Genomic DNA, 22,427 nt, shown 5'->3' with positions numbered 1-22,427 from the left:
CGTTAGTCTTCAGAAATAATATTGATGTACTTTATTCATCCACAGGTGGACATTTGTTTGTGGCAGCAGCAAGCACAGTCACAGAGTAAACAACTCTTTTGTTTGCTATGAACAACTTGCTGGTCCACATTAAAATACATGTGGGTGTTGAACACGTCCTCTGAGAAGTGTCGCGAACAAACAACGTATTGTTTACAGAAGGCTTCTTTTGAATCGTTAAAGTGACTGCTATCTACAGCAGGTACACCGCAGTGTGTGCCTCACACGTTCACTCCTCCCTTCGATTTCAGATTGAGGGTCAAACTACCTGAAAACAATAACGTGTTTCCGGTCTCACATTTCAGAATAAAGTATCCAGCGGCACACTTTGCGTATTCACGTAGACACAACACGACTAACACAACTTTAAATTAAATAAAACGTTGTATCGGTAGTATACAGTGAATTAAAATGAGTCAATTACAGTTATGCGCGTGTGCACGCACCAATGATTTATTTTTCATCATAACCACGCTATTAGTTTGAAGGCAAAAGTAGTTCAGTTCCGAAGTTTTTCAAGCATCTTCTCCATCTGCTCCATGTCTTTATAAGAGTGGTTGGCGTGAGATTTCGCACTTAACTGCTCAGTTTTTAGATCACGGGTTACTCCAAGTCGAGGTGGGATTTTATCGCTGGATGAGAGCCACCAGTGGCGGCGCACTCTGGGGATAATCAGGGCGCAGGTAGTGCGCACCCACTGGGAGCAACGCTCGGATTCCTCCTGACGACAAAGCGGCCAACCACATCAATTAATCACTCGGTGGTCTTGATTAAGGGCCGAGATGTTCGCGGCAATTACATCCACGAAGAAGTTGATTCTCAACCACAATCGCAAACAGCTTCTGCTCGCTGTTCTTCTGATACTCGGATCTTTTGCCTTGTTCCATGAGATACTTGCTGTAAACACATGGATGAGTTATAGCAGTAAGTTTGTGATTGCCAGCCCGACACTGTTACGACGGGCTTATTCAACAAATGTTTTCCCTTTCAATTTGTGTTTATTTAATGCACATTTAGACTTATTTAATGCGTCATTTAGACTGCGCTTAGATCTAATAGTCAACCTGCCGAATAATGTAAAAAGAAAAAAGAAGAAGAAAGATTAGGCTGCATTAAAATGTAAGGCATCACACAGGTACAACAGTGTGCAACATCCAAACAAATGATTTAACATTGAGGTGTTCACTTTTTGTTGAGTCGACTTTATTTTAACTAATTCCGTTGGCTTATCTATTAAGCTTTTATTTTATTATGGTGTTCCACTTTATTACTCAATTTGGAGTCGAACCGATCATAAAAATAATCTTACAAAACATCGCAGTTCAATGCAAATAAAGTGCAGTTTCACAAAGCCCTCAGAGCTGAATCATTCTGAAACAAGTCAAACGGCATTTTTTAATGCTGAGTGGCGTATGACACGTTTCCTCCATGTTCAGATATTCTGTAGAACTCGTTGTGTTTCTTGTAATAGGAATATATTTATATATATATATAATATAAATAAATATAAATAAATATAATATATCTACTTTTATTTTTCCTGAATGATGAAAACAGTGCTAATAGTCAGGTTAGACACATGAAAGACACACATTTCATCCATGAGCATCATTTAAACTTTTGCACAAGAAACACGAGCCTATACTGTTATATCCACGCTAATACACTAGCACTAGCAGTGCTATTTTAAAATAATCAAGTGGCCGAAATTAGTTTCCTCCGTAGGGTGGCCGGATTCCTGTTTATATGCAAAAAAGTGTATCCTCCAGTTAATTAGAATCGATATAGTTATGCGGTTATAATCGCTGTCACACTCAAGAGAGGTGTGCGTGTTCAGGTTTACCTGGTGGCAGTGGCAGGCCTTCAGGGCTTTTAAGCCTTCTCTGCTGGCCTAAACAGAATCACAAAATTATAGCTATTTTATAATTTTATTGTTTTTCACAAATACACTACATGTATTATAATTATATTTTCCCTATTAGCTTATTTTCTCATTGCATCAGGATAGTAGCTGTGCCAAACCCGAAGTATAGTCTCCAAAATGGACAGAACAGACCAAAACGTCACATTGATACAATAGTCCAAAAATGTCCAGTCCCTTTATCAATTAGATGTAATAGTTGTCCTGTTTGGAGGCTGAAGCAACTGAAAGGACAACTGAAAGCCTCCAAACTTGACAACTATTATAATATAATTATGTATATTAAGTCACATAAACTTATAATATAAGATTCAAGGCTTATAATATAAACCCTGAAGCCATTTGGAACTGATCACTGACAGTCCTTTGGAATTGCTTGAATTTGATAACAGAATTAATAATAAAAAAAGAGGATAAGTAGGAAGACTGGATGAGCGTAGATGGAGATACAAATATTCCTCTTCTGCTTTTCTTAACTGCCATTCTAGAATGTGTTGCCAAAATTGGCCCACATGTCTCAGCAGTGTGTGTTTGGAGATCTCCACCGGTTATAATGACAGACTGAGTCCAATGGCGCTGTAATCCCAATTCACTCACTGACACCACAAGCTCACAAAAAAAAAATGCACCCTATAATTTGAAAGATGACTGAAGAGGTTAGAAGGAATAATATTTCTGCTTCTGCTCAGCTAAAGTGCCAGAGACTTGTAACTGGTAATATCTGAAGTGAGTTACCTGCTACCAAACATCAAGTGAGTTAGTTTCATAGCATTGGATGTGATGGTAGTCTACGTAGTTTCAAGTAATTTGAAGGTCTGTGCCATGTTTTTAGGAGTTTTTGGGCTTCCAAGAGTTTGTTATTCATACATGTATTTGTATGCTTCCTCTTACAAACCCTCCCTCTGTAAATAAGTCGATTTGAAAATGCTACCAGCCATAAGAAGCATATCGAGTCATTATAATATACATTTTATTTGAATGCAAAGTCAGTAAGATGCACATATAGGAAAAATAACCTGTTTCCCTCCTGGGGAAATCACCCATTTCTTTCAAATGATCAGAAGAGACATTGTGACGGTGTTGTCCATCTGTGCACAGTCTATGCATATTTGTCTGTCAGCTGATGTTTTCACCTACTTCCTCAGATACAAATATTGACGACGGTCGCTTGAAGTTTATCAAAATGGTAAGGATGGTGCATGGAAAAAAAAGTGGTGCTAAAAAATATGGAGATGCAGGGGCATGTGTTTGTGAAGGAAAGAGTGGAGGAAACCAAACTAAGATTTGAATATGTGTATTTTCCAGGTCAGAGTGAACCATCAACTATACTCGGAGGAGGATTCAGCTAATTTTAGCTTCACTCCACAAACCTGGAACCCAGAGGTGTGTGTGTGTGTGTGTGTGTGTGTGTGTGTGTGTGTGTGTGTGTGTGTGTGTGTGTGTGTGTGTGTGTGTGTGTGTGTCCGCGGTGCCTGCATGCTAACACTTTGTCTCCCCTCTTTTGAATTCAAAATAACCAATAAGCAGCGCTGTGCTTTGGCCAGTTGCTTGCACCTCATGTTTCATTTTTGGGGGAAGCTGTTACTGTGTCTGGCTCTGCAGATCAGTCTAAGCAATATTGCATTAAAGCATAATAATAGTTAAAGAAAGAGTTTACCTAAATAACAAATTTAATGCAAAAAACTCACTTGACCTCTAGTGGTTTCCAGCTATGCTAATAGTATTGGTTTCATCGTTTGTTTAGATTTTTAGATATTTGAGGGTTTTGACAGAAACAAAATCTGTTAATTATTTCAGATTAATTGGTTTCTGTGAAGATAAATTGTTTTTTTAATGTAATTTCATAATGTTTTGAGCACCACATACAAAATATAGAATAAGGATGGAGCCATTTTAAAAACGTGAGTACTCAAATTATGTGCATGGCTAGATACCACTTGAAGAAATGTTTTATAATTTGGCCGAACCAACTCTTTTGATAAGAGTGGGGTTGACGGTAAGAATCGGATTTCATTTGAAACCAAGTGTGTTTTGAACATCGCCCTCACTCCGTTTACTTCCTGCAGTATATGGGACGGGTAAATCTGCATGTCTTTGAAGACTGGTGTGGCAGTACTACAGCTGACCTCCGCAAGAACCTGCACTACCCTCTGCATCCTCATGTGAGTCAAAACCTTATCTTCCCAGTTCACTCAATTGCCATGAATTATATTTAATTGACAAGTTACACTTTTAGCAAGGCTAACACCATGGCTCTATAGCAGAGGTGGGCAAACTACGGCCCGCGGGGCATTTTAATCCGGCCCGCCGATTATTATAATTATTATAACATTAAAAAAAAAAAAAAAAAAAGTTTTAGTAAAGACCGCTGTAGCGCTTCTTCGTTCCCAAGTTCAGTTTCCCGAAGCACGATGACCACAACAGACCAGCGTTGATGTTTCTTCATGCTTATTTATTGCACAGCGCTCTTTTAGGCTTTTCGTGTGTGTGTTCTGCTGCAGCAGAAAGACCGCTGTAGTGACTTCTGCTGCGCTCACGGCTCTGCTGCAGAAGAACACACACACGAAAAGCCTAAAAGAGCGCTGTGCAATAAATAAGCATGAAGAAACATCAACGCTGGTCTGCTGTGGTCATCGTGCTTTGGGAAAATCAAGTCGGGAACAGAGAGGCGTTACAGCAGTTTGTACGCGCCGTGCGGACCGCTGCCTGCCGTGTTCTGCTGGACTAGAGCGACACGCAACACTTGCTGTGCTGCGCTGGTCAATTCCACCCCTCCCCCACTGATCCCATAGACAAGGGCGACACTTTTTTATTTTTTTTATTACCGTAATATACCGCAAAACACTGAAAAGCTCCACTTCTTAGCGGTCAGAATCCTTTTTAATTATGTCGTAAAGCGTTAACTTTAGAAGCATTACGGTGATATGAATCACTTTCTGTCGCCGGAGACAGGGTTTGTACTACAACAGTTTTAGAGTTGTAAAATGAACTGACAGCTGCATGCAGAGTATTTTTCCTCAGTATAACTAACATAACTAACCACATTCGACCCACGGAACTGCGCCACCCTGCGCGCTCATGTCATGTGACATATAGGGTTCTGTCTGTCAGCCTCCTGCCATCCTCCTGCATTGGTCCCTTCTGTCACAATGAGTGGACCCAAGAAAAGAAAAGTCGACAGTGAGTGCAGAGTCTTTAATGAGTGGACTGCTAAGTATTTTTTCACCGAAGTACGATCAAAGACAGTATGTCTTATTTGCCAAGAAACCATTGCAGTATTCAAAGAATACAATATTAGCCGCCACTTTTCCGCCAAGCATGCTAACTATGCTAGCCAACAGTCAACGACAGAACGGGCGGCTACTGCTAAGAGGTTGGCAGCCAATTTAAAGAGTCAGCAAAATATTTTTATTTATTTAACCAGCGAGTTGAACAAAAAAGTTGAGTCATTTACATTATATTCTCACACCGCCCCCTGCCGGCCTCGCCGTCGTCCAGTGTAGAGCCACGGGTCTCACACCGCCCAGCACCCCCTGTGGCGGAACACAGGCTCCCCACCTTCCCTTTGGCTCCAATAATATGTTTTACCAGATACTCATACTCTCATGTGGTCTGCATTTGGGTCCGCAACATTGTCCTCCCGTGACAGGTTCACACAAACACTCTCCATCCATCTGATACTGGCCCTGCCCGTCTGTCAATTTTTTTTATTCAATGTGGCCCCTGAGCCCAAAAGTTTGCCCACCCCTGCTCTATAGGGATGGAAATGTTGGTCGGTCTACCACTTTGTTCCAGACAGAAATATCTTAGCAACTATAGGAAAGATTGCCATTGCCATTTTGTACAGGCATTCATCGTGCAAAGACATCCGTGCACACACTATGACATAAGCATATTTAAACACACACAGTTGTTTTCATTCAGAGTTGCATTCTACATCCGCAAGCTAAATCCTCATGTCCCTGGGCTCAAAATGTAATTTGAAAGTAAATACCATGGCTGATTCTCAAAGTTTGCCTTTTCTCACTCAGTCCAGGATGACAGTGCAGAAGCTGGCCATCGCTCCTCAGAAGACTGAATACGGACTCAGGATATTTGGTTATCTACATCCATATACTGATGGTACAACATGTACTTTTTGATTTAGTTCCTGTCTGACACTACGCTGAGTACATGCATGCTATATATCTCCCTCTATATCTCCCTCAATCTGTCTCCTTTTTTGTCATCGTTTCTCAGGAGAGTTTGTATTTGCTTTGAGCTCTGATGACAACTCTGAGTTGTGGCTGAGCACAGATAACGATACCCTTGATTTGCAGTTGTTGGCGTGGGTTGGGATGGTACGTATGACTGTTATCTTCTCAATTTGCAGAGAGTATTTTCTTCATACCTCATAGTGTAATATTTATTTTAATGTGGGCTTTCTTTTTCTAGACAGGCTTAGAATGGACAGCCCCGGGCGAGTTTGAAAAGTATGTCAGTCAGACCTCCAAACCAGTAAGGTAAATTTAAACCAGACTAGACTATATAAAACATCAACCCTTATTGTCAGACATGTAAGTAGATGAACACACACTGTATTGTGTGTGTGTGTGTGTGTGTGTGTGTGTGTGTGTGTGTGTGTAAGTAATCCATATGAGAGCCATCGAAGAGCAAAGGAATACTATTGTAATTGGGTCACAGCTGTGTTTAGTATTTTACAACAAGTGTAAACACGGCTCAGCCAATCATAATTAAGGACCTGAGTTAACTGACAGTGGTATAGGCCTCAGACAATATAACTCCTAACATATGAGACTCTTTTGTCCTTGTCACCCTTCCACTTCACACACCTGAGAAGGGCACATATAAAACCACACAGACCTTAATCTCTCAGTAAAAACAACCCAAACTTCTCTAATCTTAGCAATATAAAATGTTTTTTTGCAAGTTTCCTTCTGTTTTATGTTTGGGAATCCAAACTAGAGCTGTTGATAGAGTAAAAGCTGTGACACACACACACACACACACACACGCACACACACACACACACACACACACACACACACACACACACACACACACACACACACACACAAACACACATAGGGATCCGGACCACTGCATCTGCAAAAGCAATAAAAGCGTAATAAATGAACCCAAAGTAAAACACAATTAGGCAATACTGTTTAGAGGTTATATACATATGTTGCCAATAGTTTTCAGTTTCATTGAGACAAGTAAAGTATTACAAATTATCCTAATTAAAACAAATACGTAATATCTGCCTGAAGAGGCCCCAGAGAAAAGAGACTGATACACAGATGTTGATCTGATCATGTCAGGGGCTGTAGCCTTGTATCTAGTTAAGTCAATTGTATTTACATAACCCAATAGCAAAAATTTGCCTCAATTTACAATCTATACAGCATACGATAACCTCTTTCCTTGGACCATTGATTTGGATAAAGAAAACCCCCCCAAAAACATTTAATGGGACAGAATGACCGAAGCTAACAAGGACATACACAGATCCTGCCCTTAAAGCAACATGGTTGTATTTTTTTAATTTTATGTTTGATGTGACTATACTGTAGTACTGAATATGAACTTTTACTGTCTGGCAGGTTGTCTGCTCAGAAGAAGTACTTTTTTGAAGTTATCCACAAGCAAAACGGCAAAGGGACTGACCATGTGGCGGTGGCAGTAAGTAGTTTAACTCTGCAGTCATAGAACATGTCCTCTCCTTCTTTCTCTGTCTCATTTCATTGGGTCCAACTCTCATGTCTCATTTTCATGTGTAATGTGAGGAATAAAGTGGAAGAGACATTCAGTTATTTGTGTTGGTTTTCACACAGTGGCAGCTCCTGGACAAGGGCTTGGGGTTCAAGGTTATTGAATCCAGTCACCTCTCTCTCTATGTTGGTAAGTACAAAACCCCACTTCCTTCCTGATACCTAAAATAACATCACTCAGTGAATTCCGTGAGCTCAGGGTTGAATTTCTATCATACAGTATATCATAATCCAAAACTGTTTGCCTTTTATTATTCTGCAATGATGCTCAAACCTGCATGTTAAGTGAGGTTTTTTGTTTCACAATACATACCGCACTTTATTACCGCACCTTATTCTAATCCCCTGTGCCTTTGCCCCACAGATGAGTCTGCCTGGTTGGCGGGTGACATAGACCACATACCACAGACGACTGCAAGTCACACGTCCACCAAACAGCAGATTGGTTCAGCAGACATGCTGAGGGAAGAACTGCGAGACACTCTGTACAAAAGTGAGAGACGTCTCTCTTTTGGTCTATTTCTTCAGAAGCAGATAAATCACCTCATCCTCCTTTTCCTACCATGCAAGCATTTTGCAACGTATTTCCTCATGCTGAACGCACAAAGTGATCAAACCTGAAATCTGTGTGTTGTGTTTGTCTGCAGTGCCTTTGATAAACAGCACGTTTCTACAAGATGTCCTTCCCGACTGTGCCTACAAACCAAGCTACACGATCAAAAACGTTAAGATAAACCGTTATCAAGGACTGCAGTATGTATGTATTCACATAGTTTGTTTATTTAACTTACATTTCTACTGTTGGAGCTCCAGCCCACACCATTCTCATCATCTCATATTATTCTAGATCTCATACAGTGTTGGGATTGCACCGAGGATCAATTGTTCTTGTTAATGTTACTTGTAAAGGGATGCCAGCATACCCATCACTTTGTGCTGAGTTCCTGAAGGCTCTACTTTTTGTTTAGCAACCTCCTCGTGGTAAGAAGACTCCAAGATGTCACTGCCCAACTCAGAAATAACATTCATAATAATAATATAAATATTTATCATTATTTATATAGCACTTATCAAAACAAAATTGCAAAGTGCTTCACATGAAAAAAGACTAAAACTAAAAGGGCAACAAACAAATTACAAATGTAAAACGGATTATATCAGGGAAGGCAGTGTGATAAAAGTATGTTGTGAGCTTGGATGTAGGTGGATATTCAAATATTTTTCAAACTAAAGTAGTTCAGTATTTTGGGGCGATTTAAGCTTATTTTGTTTCCTTGTAGAGTTGTGAAGATCAACACCACTCACATCTGTCTGATACATATGAAGCTCCAACTGACTAGAGGAGCTAAACATAAAGATTGGAAACAGGGAGAAACATCTAGCAAGCCCGCTCCCAAATGTTAAAACATATTCCAATGAACTACAAAAGGTATATCTATTTTTGGTTTAATCTGTACAAAAACACCTGGAATATTGTTACAGCCTTTTTACATGCCCAAAAACTGTAGACTCGCTACAGATAATACAATACTCAACTGCCAGGTTTTTAAAAGGTTTGAGCACATTGTACTTTGAGATGCTCACGCATGGGTCCTCTTTCTTTTCCAGCCTATTAGCTGAAGACAAAGAGCTCCCACTGCTCTGAAACACTCAGGCTGACGAAATAAGGTAGTCTGACTCAGTGGCTTTGTTTACATCAGGGGTCAGCAACCTTTCCTATCCAAAGAGCCATTTTGCCCTTTTTTCCACACAAAAAAATGTGTGGAGCCGCGGGTTGCCGACCCCTGACCTAGCGCATCAATTCTAAAATCTGGTGTGCATCCAAGAGAAGACATTATGCAATATGTTTTGTTCTTATATCAACTCTGCAAACACCAGTTGGATCCCTGTGGATGGGGTTGGACAACACTTATACTATACAATATCTCATGATTCATCAGCATGTCATTTCATTTCATCTCCCCAGATCCACATGTCCTTCATCTACCCTAGAGACTACACCCGACTTACACACATTGAGACAGCGGACAGCTGCTTCTACCCATCGAATAAGTAAGACACCACCGAATTAGATTCATAAGTAACGTTTATCTTGACATACTGTATTCAATTAAAATGCATAGAGTAGGACATAGCAATTATAATAGGTTAACAGTATCATCAACAGAGGGTACTGTACCCCTCAATGTACTTGTAATATTTTCACAGCAGTAGATACAAAGGTTTTATTTTTATTTTTGATTAAATTATTATTTTATTTGTGTATTTGATAGGGACAGTGCACAGCTTCTTGGCTGTAGTGCCTGGGCAGAAAACAGAGAATAACGTTAGAAAATGTACTTGTATTATAAAAAAACAATTACGAGACAATACATATTCATTACACAACAACTACATCAGCAACAACACAATGACAATATTAACCACGAAGGCTTATTAACTTCTTCTAAATCTTGGCATAATTATGTGTTTTGTCTTCTTGTCTTCAGTTTACGTTTTGCTGGATACATGAAACTAGACGAGAAAGCAAATAAAGAGCCTGAAAAGAGCTGGAGCCAGACCTTCCAGATCAACGACATAAACCTTCTGACACATCGATCAGACAAGGCCGACCTGGGCTGCACCGTCGCAGGCAACCTGTTTCTCCAGTCTAGTGATGCTCTGGGCATGGTCAAAGCTTTCATGGACCAACTAAATAAAAAGCACCCCGGGTAAGTACTGTATTTGTATATCAAAGTCAAAGTCAGCTTTAATGTCAATTCTTCCATTTGTGCAAACATACATAATATTTGAAGTTTCTCTCCTGTCCAACATAAAGAGATACAGATAATAATAATATAAAGTGCAAATAGGTGTATAGACAAATGAGGCACAGGAATCAGCCTCATTTTAATTTAATTTTAATGAGGTATTAACATATTTTTCCATAATGAAAGATCTAAAATGGGTAAAAAGTATCAGCAATATATACTATAAGTCTGTGAGTTGTGAACTGACCTTTTCAAATTGTTTAATTTTAATATTTTTTCTGACATAGAGAAAAGCCTTAACAAATTACGTTTTTTGTAGCAGAAATACTACATATTCTTCTCTAATTCCTTACCTGTTTCCTGATCATCTTGCAACCGCTCAGATTTATCATTGGACTGCTCGGTGGGGCCCGACCCATAGGTTGGTTACAACTAACTTATAACTGAATGTTGGCATGTCAGTCGTGAATGTTAAAAAGCCATTAAAATAAAATGCTAGGCAAGGCAAGGCAAGGCAAGTTTATTTGAATAGCACATTTCAACAACAAGGCGATTCAAAGTGCTTCACATAAATCCATTAAAAGCATCAAAACATATTGGAGATTTAAAAACAGTTAAGAAAACATTAAAACAGCCAAAAAGCAAAATAAAAGTTGAATAAAAGTTGCAGTGCAGTTTAAGAAATAAAATGCAGTTGTGAATGCAACAATTGAATCTGGTTCAATTAAAGGCAACAGCAAACAGAAAAGTCTTCAATCTGGATTTAAAGGAGCTGAGGGTCTCAGCAGACCTGCAGCGTTCTGATATGTGGAGCAGAAAAGGTGAACGCTTCTTCTCCATGTTTAGTTCTGACTCTTGGAACAGAAAGTAGGCCCGTCCCAGACGACCTGAGTGGCCAGGATGGTTCATAAGGTAGCAGCAGATCACAAACATGCATAGGCCCTAAACCAGGGGTTCCTAATACGTCGATCGCGATCTACCAGTCGATCGCGGAGGTAGTGCGGGTAGATCGCATGCCATTTAAAAAATAATAATAATTAAAAAAAAATTAAAAAACTTTAGCGACAAAACCCAGCTCCCAGTGTGCAAATTAATGTCAATCACTACGGACGCTGCGCCCGCAATGGTTGGCCGCTTGAATGGATGTATTGCCAAGTACAGGGAGATGTTTTCCCCGACTTCCTTAATTACCACTGCATAATACACCAACAAGCATTATGCGCTACAACGCTAAACATGAAAGAGATCACGGATGTGGCAACAAAGATCGTCTAATCGAGCGAGAGCTCTTCAAAGACGGATGTTCTGTGCGCATCTGGAGAAGGACTGCGGTCACTCTGACTTCCTGCTGCACACTGATGTGAGATGGCTTATAGAGCTCTGTCCGGAGATACAGGAGTTTCTCCATGTTGTTAAACATGCAGAATACAACCAACTAAGAGTATGTCAATATGCTCACGTTTCTGAATTACAATTTAAAACGTGTGTAAATTGTGTGTTCCCCTGAAGGAGGGAGCAGCAAGACGTGGGACTGTAATGAGTCATTTTGATTTACTTTTAAACCCATGCGCTTTAATTATCGGGTAGGATGGACAATTTTTTTTAACTTTTGGACTTTGAATGGCACTTGCAGCCCAGTTATTCTTTAGTTATTTTGCACTTTCAGAGGCTTGATTGCTATGTTGAGTTACCTTTAAAGCTTTATTTGTACTTTTTCTTTATTTTTAAAGCATATTTTCACTTTAATTTGTATTACTATTTAATTTATTTGTTATGATGATGTTCTGATGTTCAGATCTTGTTACTCGAATACATTTGAAGTTCAAATTCCAACATTTTGAGTTACTATTCTTAATTTGCTATGGGAAATAGTCATTAGATTAGTCGATTAATCGAAAAAATAGTCGATAGATTAGTCGTTTATGAAAATAATCGTTAGTTGCAGCCCTAGAGTCAGCCTTTTCCCACATGAAAAAGATTAAGTTCAAACACCGTTCCACCATGACTGATGACCATTTGGTCTGCCTGACGCTGACTACCAGCATCTGATGTGTAACTAGCTACCGACACAAAGTATTGTCGGTCCTTCAAGTAGGATTCAAACCAGTTAAGTGCTGCGCCAGAGAGTCCTACCCAGACTTTCAGTCTATCTAGTAGTATGTCATGATCGACCGTGTCGAATGCAGCACTGAGCTCCAGTAATACTAAGACTGAAGTTCTGCCACTGTCTGTGTTTTAGTGGATGTCGTGAAAACCTTAACAAGAGCAGTTTCAGTACTGTGGTGCTGACAAAAGCCGGACTGGAAGACATCGAAACAGTTATTTTCGGCCAAGATGTTTTTCAGCTGTTGAAAAAACACTTTTTCCATTATTTTACTTAAGAATGGGAGGTTTGATATTGGCCTATAGTTTTTCAATATTTCGGGGTATAAACTAGCCTTCTTTAGAAGTGGTTTTAATAACAGTTTTTAGGGATTGTGGGAAGACACCTGAGAGAAGGGATGTGTTTACAATTTGTAAAAGATCAGCGGTCATGCAGTGTGAAATATTTTTTTTAAAGTGTGTTGGTAGAATATCCAAGCAGCAGGAGGATGTTTTCAGATGTTGTATAATGTCTTCTAGGCTTCTTTGGTTAATTGAGTGAAATTGTATCTTGATATTTGAATGGATGCTATTTAAAGATGGGGACAACACATATCCTGTGGTTGGTGTGGAGCCACCGACTGCTTGTCTAATTTTCTGAATTTTATCAGCAAAATAGGAGGCAAATTGATTGCATGCCCAGGTGGATTGGAGCGTAGCAGTTGCCGACACCGGAGGGTTTGTTAGCCTGTCGACGGTAGCAAATGAGGCGCGTGTATTGTTATTGTTTTTGGTTATGATGTCAGAGAAGAAGGACTGTCTTGCATTTCTAAGTTCCAAATTATAATTGCGAAGTCTCTCTTTATAGATACCACAGTGAACCTGGAAATTAGTTTTTCGCCACCGGCGTTCAGCTTTCCGACACTCTCTTTTCTCTATTCTGACCAGCATGGCATTTCTCCAAGGGGATCTTTTCTTACCCGAGACAACCTTCACCTTAGTGGGTGCAGTGGCATCAATAACATTTTTAACTTTAGAATTGAAGCCATCCACAAGCTCATTGACTAAGATGCAAGAGAGGCCTGGTGTGGAGCAGAACTTCTGAATAAATAGTTCACTGGTGTTTTCAGTGATGTAACGCTTTGTCACAACCTTGGTTTGGACATTTGTGTGCAGAGAGATTGCACTCTCAAAGAAAACACAGGAATGATCAGAGAGTGCAACATCAGTCACAGCAACCTTGGAAATGTCCAGACCTTTGGTGATGATTAGGTCTAGAGTGTGCCCCTTGTTGTGGGTGGGAGTCAGATCATAGTTATCAAGGACACCACATAGCTCTATAGACCCTCTGTCCTGAGGATTATCAACATGGATATTAAATTCGCCAACAATGACAACACAATCAAAATCAATACAGATTATAGACAGCAGTTCAGTAAACTCATCAAAGAAGGTTGCATAGTATTTAGGTGGTCTGTAAATGTTGAGGATTAAAACTTGCGTGGAATTGAGAGCCACATATTCAAAGGAAGTAAAATGACCAAAAGACATCTGCTTGCATTGAAGAGACTCATTATATAAAATAGCAACTCCACCTCATTTCTTTTGCGCTCTTGTTTCACTCATGAAACTGAAGTTGGGAGGTGTTGATTCAATAAGAACATCTGCACTGTTATCTTGGTCTAACCAAGTTTCGGTTAAAAACAAAAAGTTTGTGCCTAATAATGAAATCATTGATTAAAAATGTTTTAATCAATGACCTGACATTTAATAAAGCTAAGTGTAATGTGTTTAAAACTCTATTTGCTCTATTTCTTTGGACAGGCTGACGAGGAATGAATGTTAAATTGGATACATTTGCAGATTTACTCATGTTTCTTCGCAGCCTCATCTTTCCTTTTCGATAACTCAGGACAGGAATTAAGAAGGCTAACTTCATACACGGCCCCGACTGTTCCTGGAGATAATCCGTGGTGTCATAAGCCTTGTAGTCCGGACCCGAAATATATCAATTTGTGTCTTTATCAGGTAGGGGAGACAGAGGATGGTGGTGGAGATGTTGTGGAGGCGGGGGAGGGGCACGGTGCTTTAACTTCGGTGTTTGCGTCAAAGCACTTAGAACCAGTGACGGAGGTCTAGCTGGAGGGCTTTTAGCACGGGAAGTGGGAGTGAGGAGGGGAGTGAGTTTGGTTCCAGCAATGACCATCTCGTTCATGCGGTCAGTGAACTCCATGAGGGGGGAGGATGGGGAGGAGGGAGAGAGTAGAGAGGAGAGGGACCTGGATGAAGTGTAGGGGGTGGAAGTAGGTGCTGGTGAGGGAAGTAAAGACTCGTCCTCTCCAAGAGGGGGATCAATCCTTGATGATGAGGGTGGAGACTCCTCCTCTCCGAAGGGGGTATCCCCCCTTGATGAGGGTGGAGACTCCTCCTCTTGGCTCTCCTTTGGCTTCCTTCCCATCAGGTCTCCACGGCGATGCTGTGTGGTTATCTCTTGTTTCGATTCCTCTTGTCTCCTGTCCTTGGCAGCGGGAACAGACGAGTGACACAGGAAGAAAAATAAGTTAGAGGTGAAGAGTGTTACCCCTGACTTATTCAGGCAAACTCCATCTGCCTTAAAAATATGTCTACGCTCCCAGAAAATGTAAAAATTGTCGATAAAATGTACTGTATGGTCAGTACATGCAGTTGACAGCCATCTGTCCAGTTCCAACAGCCTGCTGAATCTTTCATCTCCTCTCCTGGCTGTTGGAAGAGGGCCACTGATAAACACCTCAGCATTGGCAGAGCTGACTGTGTTTAACAAGTCAATAAAGTCACGCTTCAGAACTTCAGACTCTTGTTTCACAATATCACAGCTTCCCGTATGCATCCCACGGTTTTTCACCGTGGGATGGTCAGCCATGATGTCCATGATTTTATCTCTCATGTTAGACACCATATCTGTCGGAAAGAAGAGTATTTTGGTGTTCTTGCTGCACATCGTTCCGACATCTTTTACAGTATAGTCTCCAACAATCAGAGTCTCAGGCCCAGTCTTTTCCTGCGGCCTTTTACGTTCAGTTCTTCTTACCCTGCTTTGTGAAGATAGCTGCTTATCCAGATCATCAGATTTAGGATCCTGCGACAGTGGAGCGAATCTGTTTTTAAGTTGTAGGCTTGGTTGTTGTGGAGTTTCTTTGCTGGTTTTACTTTTTCCCAGCTGTTTTCTGCTGTGTCCAGCTGCGTATCGGGATTGAGGAGGAATTTTGCCTGCGTGGTAGTGCAGGCCAGCCAGTCGCATCAGAGATCTCAGGGTGCTGGGCTCTGCCTATTAGTCGTCCTCCCACATCCCGAGGGTGTGAATGCCTCTTCGGCGTCGCACCGAGAGAGTTCCAGGGAGGACTACCATTTGAGGTTTCGTTAACAGATACGCAGCCCTCCTGTTTCTTGATAGGCCTGGTGGTGCTAGTTAGCTGTGTCTTAGCTTGCATTTGTACAGGATTTTTAGTCCATGGTAAAGAGGTATCATTCTGACACAGTCCATTTAGCTCCACGTTCACTTCTATTCGGTAGATTTTTGTTTCCAAAACTGCAATCTTCTGCAGGAGTTTGTCATAGTTGTCCATGGAGAGGGATGACATCTTGCTGCTCCTTAGCTTTAGCTTAGCTGCTAAGTAGCCTATAGCAATTTATCTTTAAACCAGCGGAATTAGGGCAATAGCCAGCCAAATCTATAGAGAAATATAGTCCCAGTAGTTTCCAGTTAGTGTCCGGGAGCTGCTGCTCAAAGATTCTCACAGAAGAAAAACAAGAATATCAGAAGGTATTAGCAGAAAAATGCAAACAGAGGTGAGAGCAAGCAGAAAACCGTCTGCACAGTAAGAAAGCAGGAAAATAGGAGCTAGGTTCAAAGATCCTCTGTGTTTGTTTCATTTAATTGTTTTGCTGTATTTATGTAAATGAGTATGTCACATCTTGGAATCAATTACACTTCCATTATTGAAACTGCACAATCAAGTACAATCAAGTGCATGGATTATATTTGTTTTGACACATTTCACCATGTTTTTATCATATTCTCTCTATCCTTGCAGGCAATTCACATTGGTGCGTGTTATTAACGTGGTGAAGCGCTTGGATGCGGCCAAGGGCAGCCGCAACCTTCTGGAGATGGAGGTGAAAGATGTGAACGGCCAGCTGCTGCGCTTGTCGCGCCACATCTTTGCTCCGATTCTCCAAAAGCAACCCAGCAAGGACTTAGGTAACCAACAACCAGAACCTCAGCTGAAGCTTTGTAACCCGGTGGGCTTCCAATGGAATCCTAACGCCACCGTCCACTTCATAATACCTGGTACATCCACCTTTATGATGCTTCTAGATGGGGTTTTTTTCCAATTTTTGTCTATTTAAGCATGGCCTGAACAACTTGATTTGTCTGTATGATTCTCAGTGAAAAACCAGGCTCGCTGGGTGCAGCAGCTGATTACAGATATGGTGCAATTGTTCAAAGAAACCGGAGACCTCAACTTCAATCTCATCATCATTGATTACAGCAGCACGGACATGGACATAGATAAGGCTCTCCGGAAATCCTCTCTCCCCAGGTGTGTGTATGTGTGTATGTATTGTTTCGCTTGAATTCGCCAACTCCAAACTTTTTAAAGCTCACCATACTTATGCAGTATGTACAGTATGTGCCATTATTATGCCTTTGGAATTCATCAGGTACCAGTATCTGAAGATGAGTGGAAACTTTGAGCGAGCGGCTGGTCTGCAAGCAGGTGTCAACCTTGTAAAAGTGAGTATTGCGACATTGCTCTGCAAAAAAGCTTTAGGATGAAGTGATAGATCTGTGAATAGACTCTCATAATAAATACCTTTTATATTTCCCTCCTCCCTCAGGATGACAACAGCATTTTGTTTCTTTGTGACCTCCACGTCAACTTCCCTCCCTTCATTATTGACAACATCAGGAAACACTGTGTGAAGGGACACATGGTCTTCGCTCCAGTAGTCATGAGACTGGGCTGCGGGGCTACGCGTTTAGATGCTAATGGTAGATTCAGATACATCATACTGTATATATTGTGATTATATTTTCATGAGATCATGGTTCCTTTTGAAGGATTAACATTTTATAAAAAATCGATTAGAAAGTACCGTCTTCAGCCAAATATATTACTCACATTTTAGTTGTTGCTCTAAAGCCTTACCACGTGAATCATATTTATCAGAAGTCTTTTAATGGAGATTCATAAAGCAGTACCTTTAAGCTTAGAACAATGTCATCATTTACTCAAAAATATTGCATTTTAGAGGTCTTTAACATGACTAAGAAGATTAAATCTGTATCCATGTCTAAATCCATGTCCAAGTGAGTGTCGAAACCCTGTTAGATGTAAAACAAAGTGGGAGACAGATAGTGAAGACAAACGGACAGACGACGGCTATGCGATTTAGTCAAAAAAATAAAGTAAAGGCCATTCAATGCAAAATAAAAACTTTGATTGGTTTGGTTCAACCAGATTAGCTGCCATTTCAAGCCTTTTGTGTTCTTTTTGCCTTTACACACCTTTTAAAGTATTTATGTATATACATTTGACATTTTAATATATATATATATATATATATACATACAGGACTGTCTCAGAAAATTAGAATATTGTGATAAAGTTCTTTATTTTCTGTAATGCAATTAAAAAAACAAAAATGTCATGCATTCTGGATTCATTACAAATCAACTGAAATATTGCAAGCCTTTTATTGTTTTAATATTGCTGATTATGGCTTACAGCTTAAGAAAACTCAAAAATCCTATCTCAAAAAATTAGAATTTTTCCTCAGACCAAGTAAAAAAAAAGATTTATAACAGCAAAACAAAATCAAACATTTGAAAATGTCCATTAATGCACTCAGTACTTGGTTGGGAATCCTTTTGCACGGATTACTGCATCAATGCGGCGTGGCATGGAGGCAATCAGTCTGTGGCATTGCTGAGGTTGTATGGATGCCCAGGATGCTTCAATAGTGGCCTTTAGCTCATTTGCATTGTTGGGTCTGGTGTCTTTCAGCTTCTTCTTCACAATACCCCACAAATTCTCTATGGGGTTCAGGTTAGGGGAATTGGCAGGCCAATCGAGGACAGTAATGCCATGGTCAGTACACCAGTTACTGGTGGTTTTGGCACTGTGGGCAGGTGCCAGATCATGCTGGAAAATGAAATCCTCATCTCCATAGAGCTTTTCTGCAGACGGAAGCATGTAGTGCTCTAAAATCTCTTGGTACACAGCTGCATTTACTCTGGACTTGATGAAACACAGTGGACCAACACCAGCAGCTGATATGGCACCCCAAACCATCACTGACTGTGGGAACTTCACACTGGATTTCAAGCAACTTGGATTTTGCGCCTCTCCAGCCTTTCTCCAGACTCCGGCGCCTTGACTTCCAAATGAAATACAACACTTGCTTTCGTCTGAAAAGAGGACTTCGGACCACTCTGCAACTGTCCAGTGCTTCTTTTCCGTAGCCCAAGTCAGACGCTTCTTCCGTTGTCTTGAGTTCAGAAGTGGCTTGACCATGGGAATACGGCTATTGTAGCCCATTTCCCGGACACGTCTGTGAACAGTGGCTTTTGATACCTGGACTCCAGCTTCAGTCCACTGTCTTTGAAGCTCCCCCAAATTCTGGAAGCGACTCTTCTTCACAATGCTGTTAAGGCTGCGGGCATCTCTCTTGGTTGTGCAGCGTTTCCTGCCACATTTCCCCCTTCCAACAGACTTTTTGTGGATGTGCTTTGAAACTGCACTCTGTGAACAGCTTGCTCTTTGAGAAATTTCTTTTTGTGTCTTACCCTCCTGATGGAGGGTGTCAATGATGGTCCTCTGGACTGAAGTCAGATCAGCAGTCTTCCCCATACTTGTGATTTAGTTTACTGAACCAAGCTGAGTGTTTTTCAAGGCTCAGGAAACCCTTGCAGGTGTTTCGACTTAATTAGACGATTCAAGTGATTAGTTGAATACCCTACTAGTATACTTTTTCATGATATTCTAATTTTTTGAGATAGGATTTTTGAGTTTTCTTAAGCTGTAAGCCATAATCAGCAATATTAAAACAATAAAAGGCTTGCAATATTTCAGTTGATTTGTAATGAATCCAGAATGCATGACATTTTTGTTTTTTTAATTGCAGTACAGAAAATAAAGAACTTTATCACAATATTCTAATTTTCTGAGACAGTCCTGTATATATATATAAATATATATATATATATATATGCGGCTTACTGTACATTTTCTCTCTTTTCTGCATCAATGCTCCCCTCTTTGTTTCTTTGCGTTACCACTGACCTGTCTCAGGAAGCCTCCTCTTCCATTGCTTCTTCGTCAATGTGGGGATTCAGTCTTAAGACAAACTAGATGTGTGACTCCAGAGATGGAGGAGAAGCCTGTTGTGTTGATGCAAACAACAATAGAGTTGAATGAAAATGTGCCCACCTGTGTTGCAGGTTTCTGGGAGGTCAATGGCTTTGGCCTGCTGGGGATCTATAAGTCAGATTTGGACGCAGTGGGAGGAATGAACACTAAGGAATACGGAGCCCGCTGGGGAGGAGAAGACTGGGAGCTCCTCGACAGGTCGGTCCTCACTTTTTAAATACACTGATAGTATTTTTTTGTCTATTTCTTAACCTGTGAATCTGCATAGCAATATAATACAAGCCTGTTTTGGTTGAGTCTAGACCTGTTGTTTCACTTTATATCGATATTGTATTATAAAGCTAGTGACCACACCAATGTGAATTGTATCGAAACAAACTCTCCTCTGCTCCAGAATTCTCATGGGAGGGCTTGAAGTGGAGAGGTTGTTGTTGAGGAACTTCTTCCACCACTATCACTCCAAACATGGCATGTGGATTCGAGCGTGACCCGGTCGCAGATGACCTTGTCACCTGCCTGCTGCACCATGACCGCAGACACCAAGGTTACAACCACGGCAACCAGAGAAGTTTAAGGCCGGAGCCTGATCCCTACTCCATAACCGTAATACCTGCTGACTGACAGAATAGGATTGGATAGGGTCTTCATTCACTATTCTTTCTAACCGCAATAATAATAATTCAAAAAAGCAATTTACAACTTGGGAAATACTGGAAAATACTACTGATATGTACTGAGTCTATTTTACTGTATGCTGACGGACACCATGGTGATCTGTATTTCTGGCTGCAGGGAACTGATCTGATCTAAAGACAAATCGTGAATTAAATGACACTAAGGCTTTATTCACACAAGTGTCTTATATCATTTGTTTTTGACAAAATCAAATACACTGCAGATTTTGTAGATGGGAAACACAGCCTTATTTATCATGTTATAAATCATGGGAAACTTGATATGTATTTTATAAATGTTTGTAGGATTATGTTTTCATTTGAGTTTAGTGTGTGTCATTTTACATGTCCTAATTGTTCTATCGAATATGAAACGTGCCTTCTCTTGTGATGGTTATCCAGATACTGGGGCTACAAAGTCAGGAAAACCCTTAAAATGGAAACAAAATAATGAGCTATTAAAATGATTTTAGTTTTGTCTCGCAACTACTCTCAATTCTATTCAGTTATGTTTGTGTTGACCGGTGAGTCACAGAGCGTTTTGGCATATGAATCAGTAATCAAATACAACATTTTAATCATGCTTTATTGGGAGAATGTCTGCCTGTTCTCCCTATGCACAGACACTTACCAAAGATAATAATAATAATAATTGTATAACGACTTTTAATTCAATCCTGTGCAGAAAAGTTCAAAAAGCAATTAAAAATGTCTGTGTAAATATAACATGAAGAGCCATTTTAGTCAATATCTAGTTTTACTGTCATGTTGCTTTTATTGATCTACCAGCTGAATTTAAAAATTAATCAAAACCTATGTTTGAGGAGTGGACAATATTGTTTTCAATGTCAACACTTACAGGTATTGTAGGAAATAAAGTGAGTGCAAGATGATTTGTGTATTTTAAAATAACACCAATGGCAGCATTTTTCTGATTGTTCACATTCCGGTTTAACAAACTTGTTTTACCTTTCTTAGTCTTTTTAATTGGGTTTAGTATTTAGGGCACTAAAAACACAATTCTGGTCTGATGCTAAACCTTGCTCCTGTTTTTGTGTAGCATAGCATTGAAGCTTTTGAAATGTGGTTTCTGGTTAGGCCAGAAGGTTTAATGTGTTTTACTACTTGTTGTTGTTTTTAAGATATAGCTCAGCCCTTTGTCAGTGCTGACAGTTCGCCTTTGCCTTATTGTAAGCTTCTGTACAAGTCTCATCTCAGGGACAGTATTGTTGTTACATTCTACATTGCCTGAGGCATACATCTCTTGCCTTTATTTTCATTCCATCATGTGTATTTTTGAACAGTAAATATGCTGTTCAAATAGAGAACTGAGACAAAAGGCACCTTGCACGGTTGTGGTGCTAACATTGACAAAATCTGTCCACATGCAGAAAGGCATTGGCAAAGTACTCAACCCCGTTTCTGTGGTAGTTCCTGCTACAGTAGATTTCTCCAGGACTACATTTTACCTTGATTAAAAACACACTCACGCACACTCACGCACACTCACGCACACTCATGCACACTCACAAGTTGCGAACAACACCAGCCAAATGCTGTCTGACTATTAAAACACAACATCACAGAACATATCAATTTAATAGTAAAAATAGGTTGTTGTTGTGTGTTATTACTTTGGTTATTATCTGAAGATCTATGCAGACTTTGTCAATGTTAAAGAAAGGTGTGGTGTTGTTGTTTGACATATGGGAGACATCTTTAGCACCTTCTTTAGACACCTTTAGCACACACACATACCACCCGTCATGTAG

At 40.2% G+C, this 22,427-nt stretch overlaps 1 protein-coding gene across 1 annotated transcript; it reads left to right on the top strand.

Annotated features, from left to right (window-relative positions):
- The first annotated feature begins 3,300 nt into the window (after positions 1–3,300).
- Positions 3,301–21,626, top strand: b4galnt3b (beta-1,4-N-acetyl-galactosaminyl transferase 3b). The gene is made up of 17 exons (XM_079224198.1): positions 3,301–3,343; positions 4,027–4,122; positions 5,992–6,082; positions 6,200–6,300; positions 6,395–6,462; positions 7,567–7,645; positions 7,798–7,864; positions 8,099–8,227; positions 8,382–8,491; positions 9,701–9,786; positions 10,224–10,445; positions 16,640–16,896; positions 16,996–17,149; positions 17,271–17,343; positions 17,448–17,601; positions 20,053–20,179; positions 20,376–21,626. Exons 2-17 carry the CDS (start codon positions 4,030–4,032, stop codon positions 20,467–20,469), a joined length of 1,905 nt encoding a protein of 634 aa, XP_079080324.1. The 5' UTR covers positions 3,301–3,343; positions 4,027–4,029; the 3' UTR covers positions 20,470–21,626.
- The last annotated feature ends 801 nt before the right edge of the window (positions 21,627–22,427 follow it).

This window comes from Taurulus bubalis (genome assembly GCF_910589615.1).
Source record: "Taurulus bubalis genome assembly, chromosome: 9".
Classification (NCBI taxonomy): domain Eukaryota; kingdom Metazoa; phylum Chordata; class Actinopteri; order Perciformes; family Cottidae; genus Taurulus; species Taurulus bubalis.
This window is presented reverse-complemented; position numbering and strand designations above follow the sequence as displayed.

Coding starts and splice junctions, on each gene's coding strand:
- b4galnt3b (XM_079224198.1), top strand. CDS start 4,030: ATGGGACGGGTAAATCTGCATGTCTTTGAAGACTGGTGTGGCAGTACT. Junction 4,123..5,991: donor ACTACCCTCTGCATCCTCAT/GTGAGTCAAAAC, acceptor TTTCTCACTCAG/TCCAGGATGACAGTGCAGAA. Junction 6,083..6,199: donor TCTACATCCATATACTGATG/GTACAACATGTA, acceptor ATCGTTTCTCAG/GAGAGTTTGTATTTGCTTTG.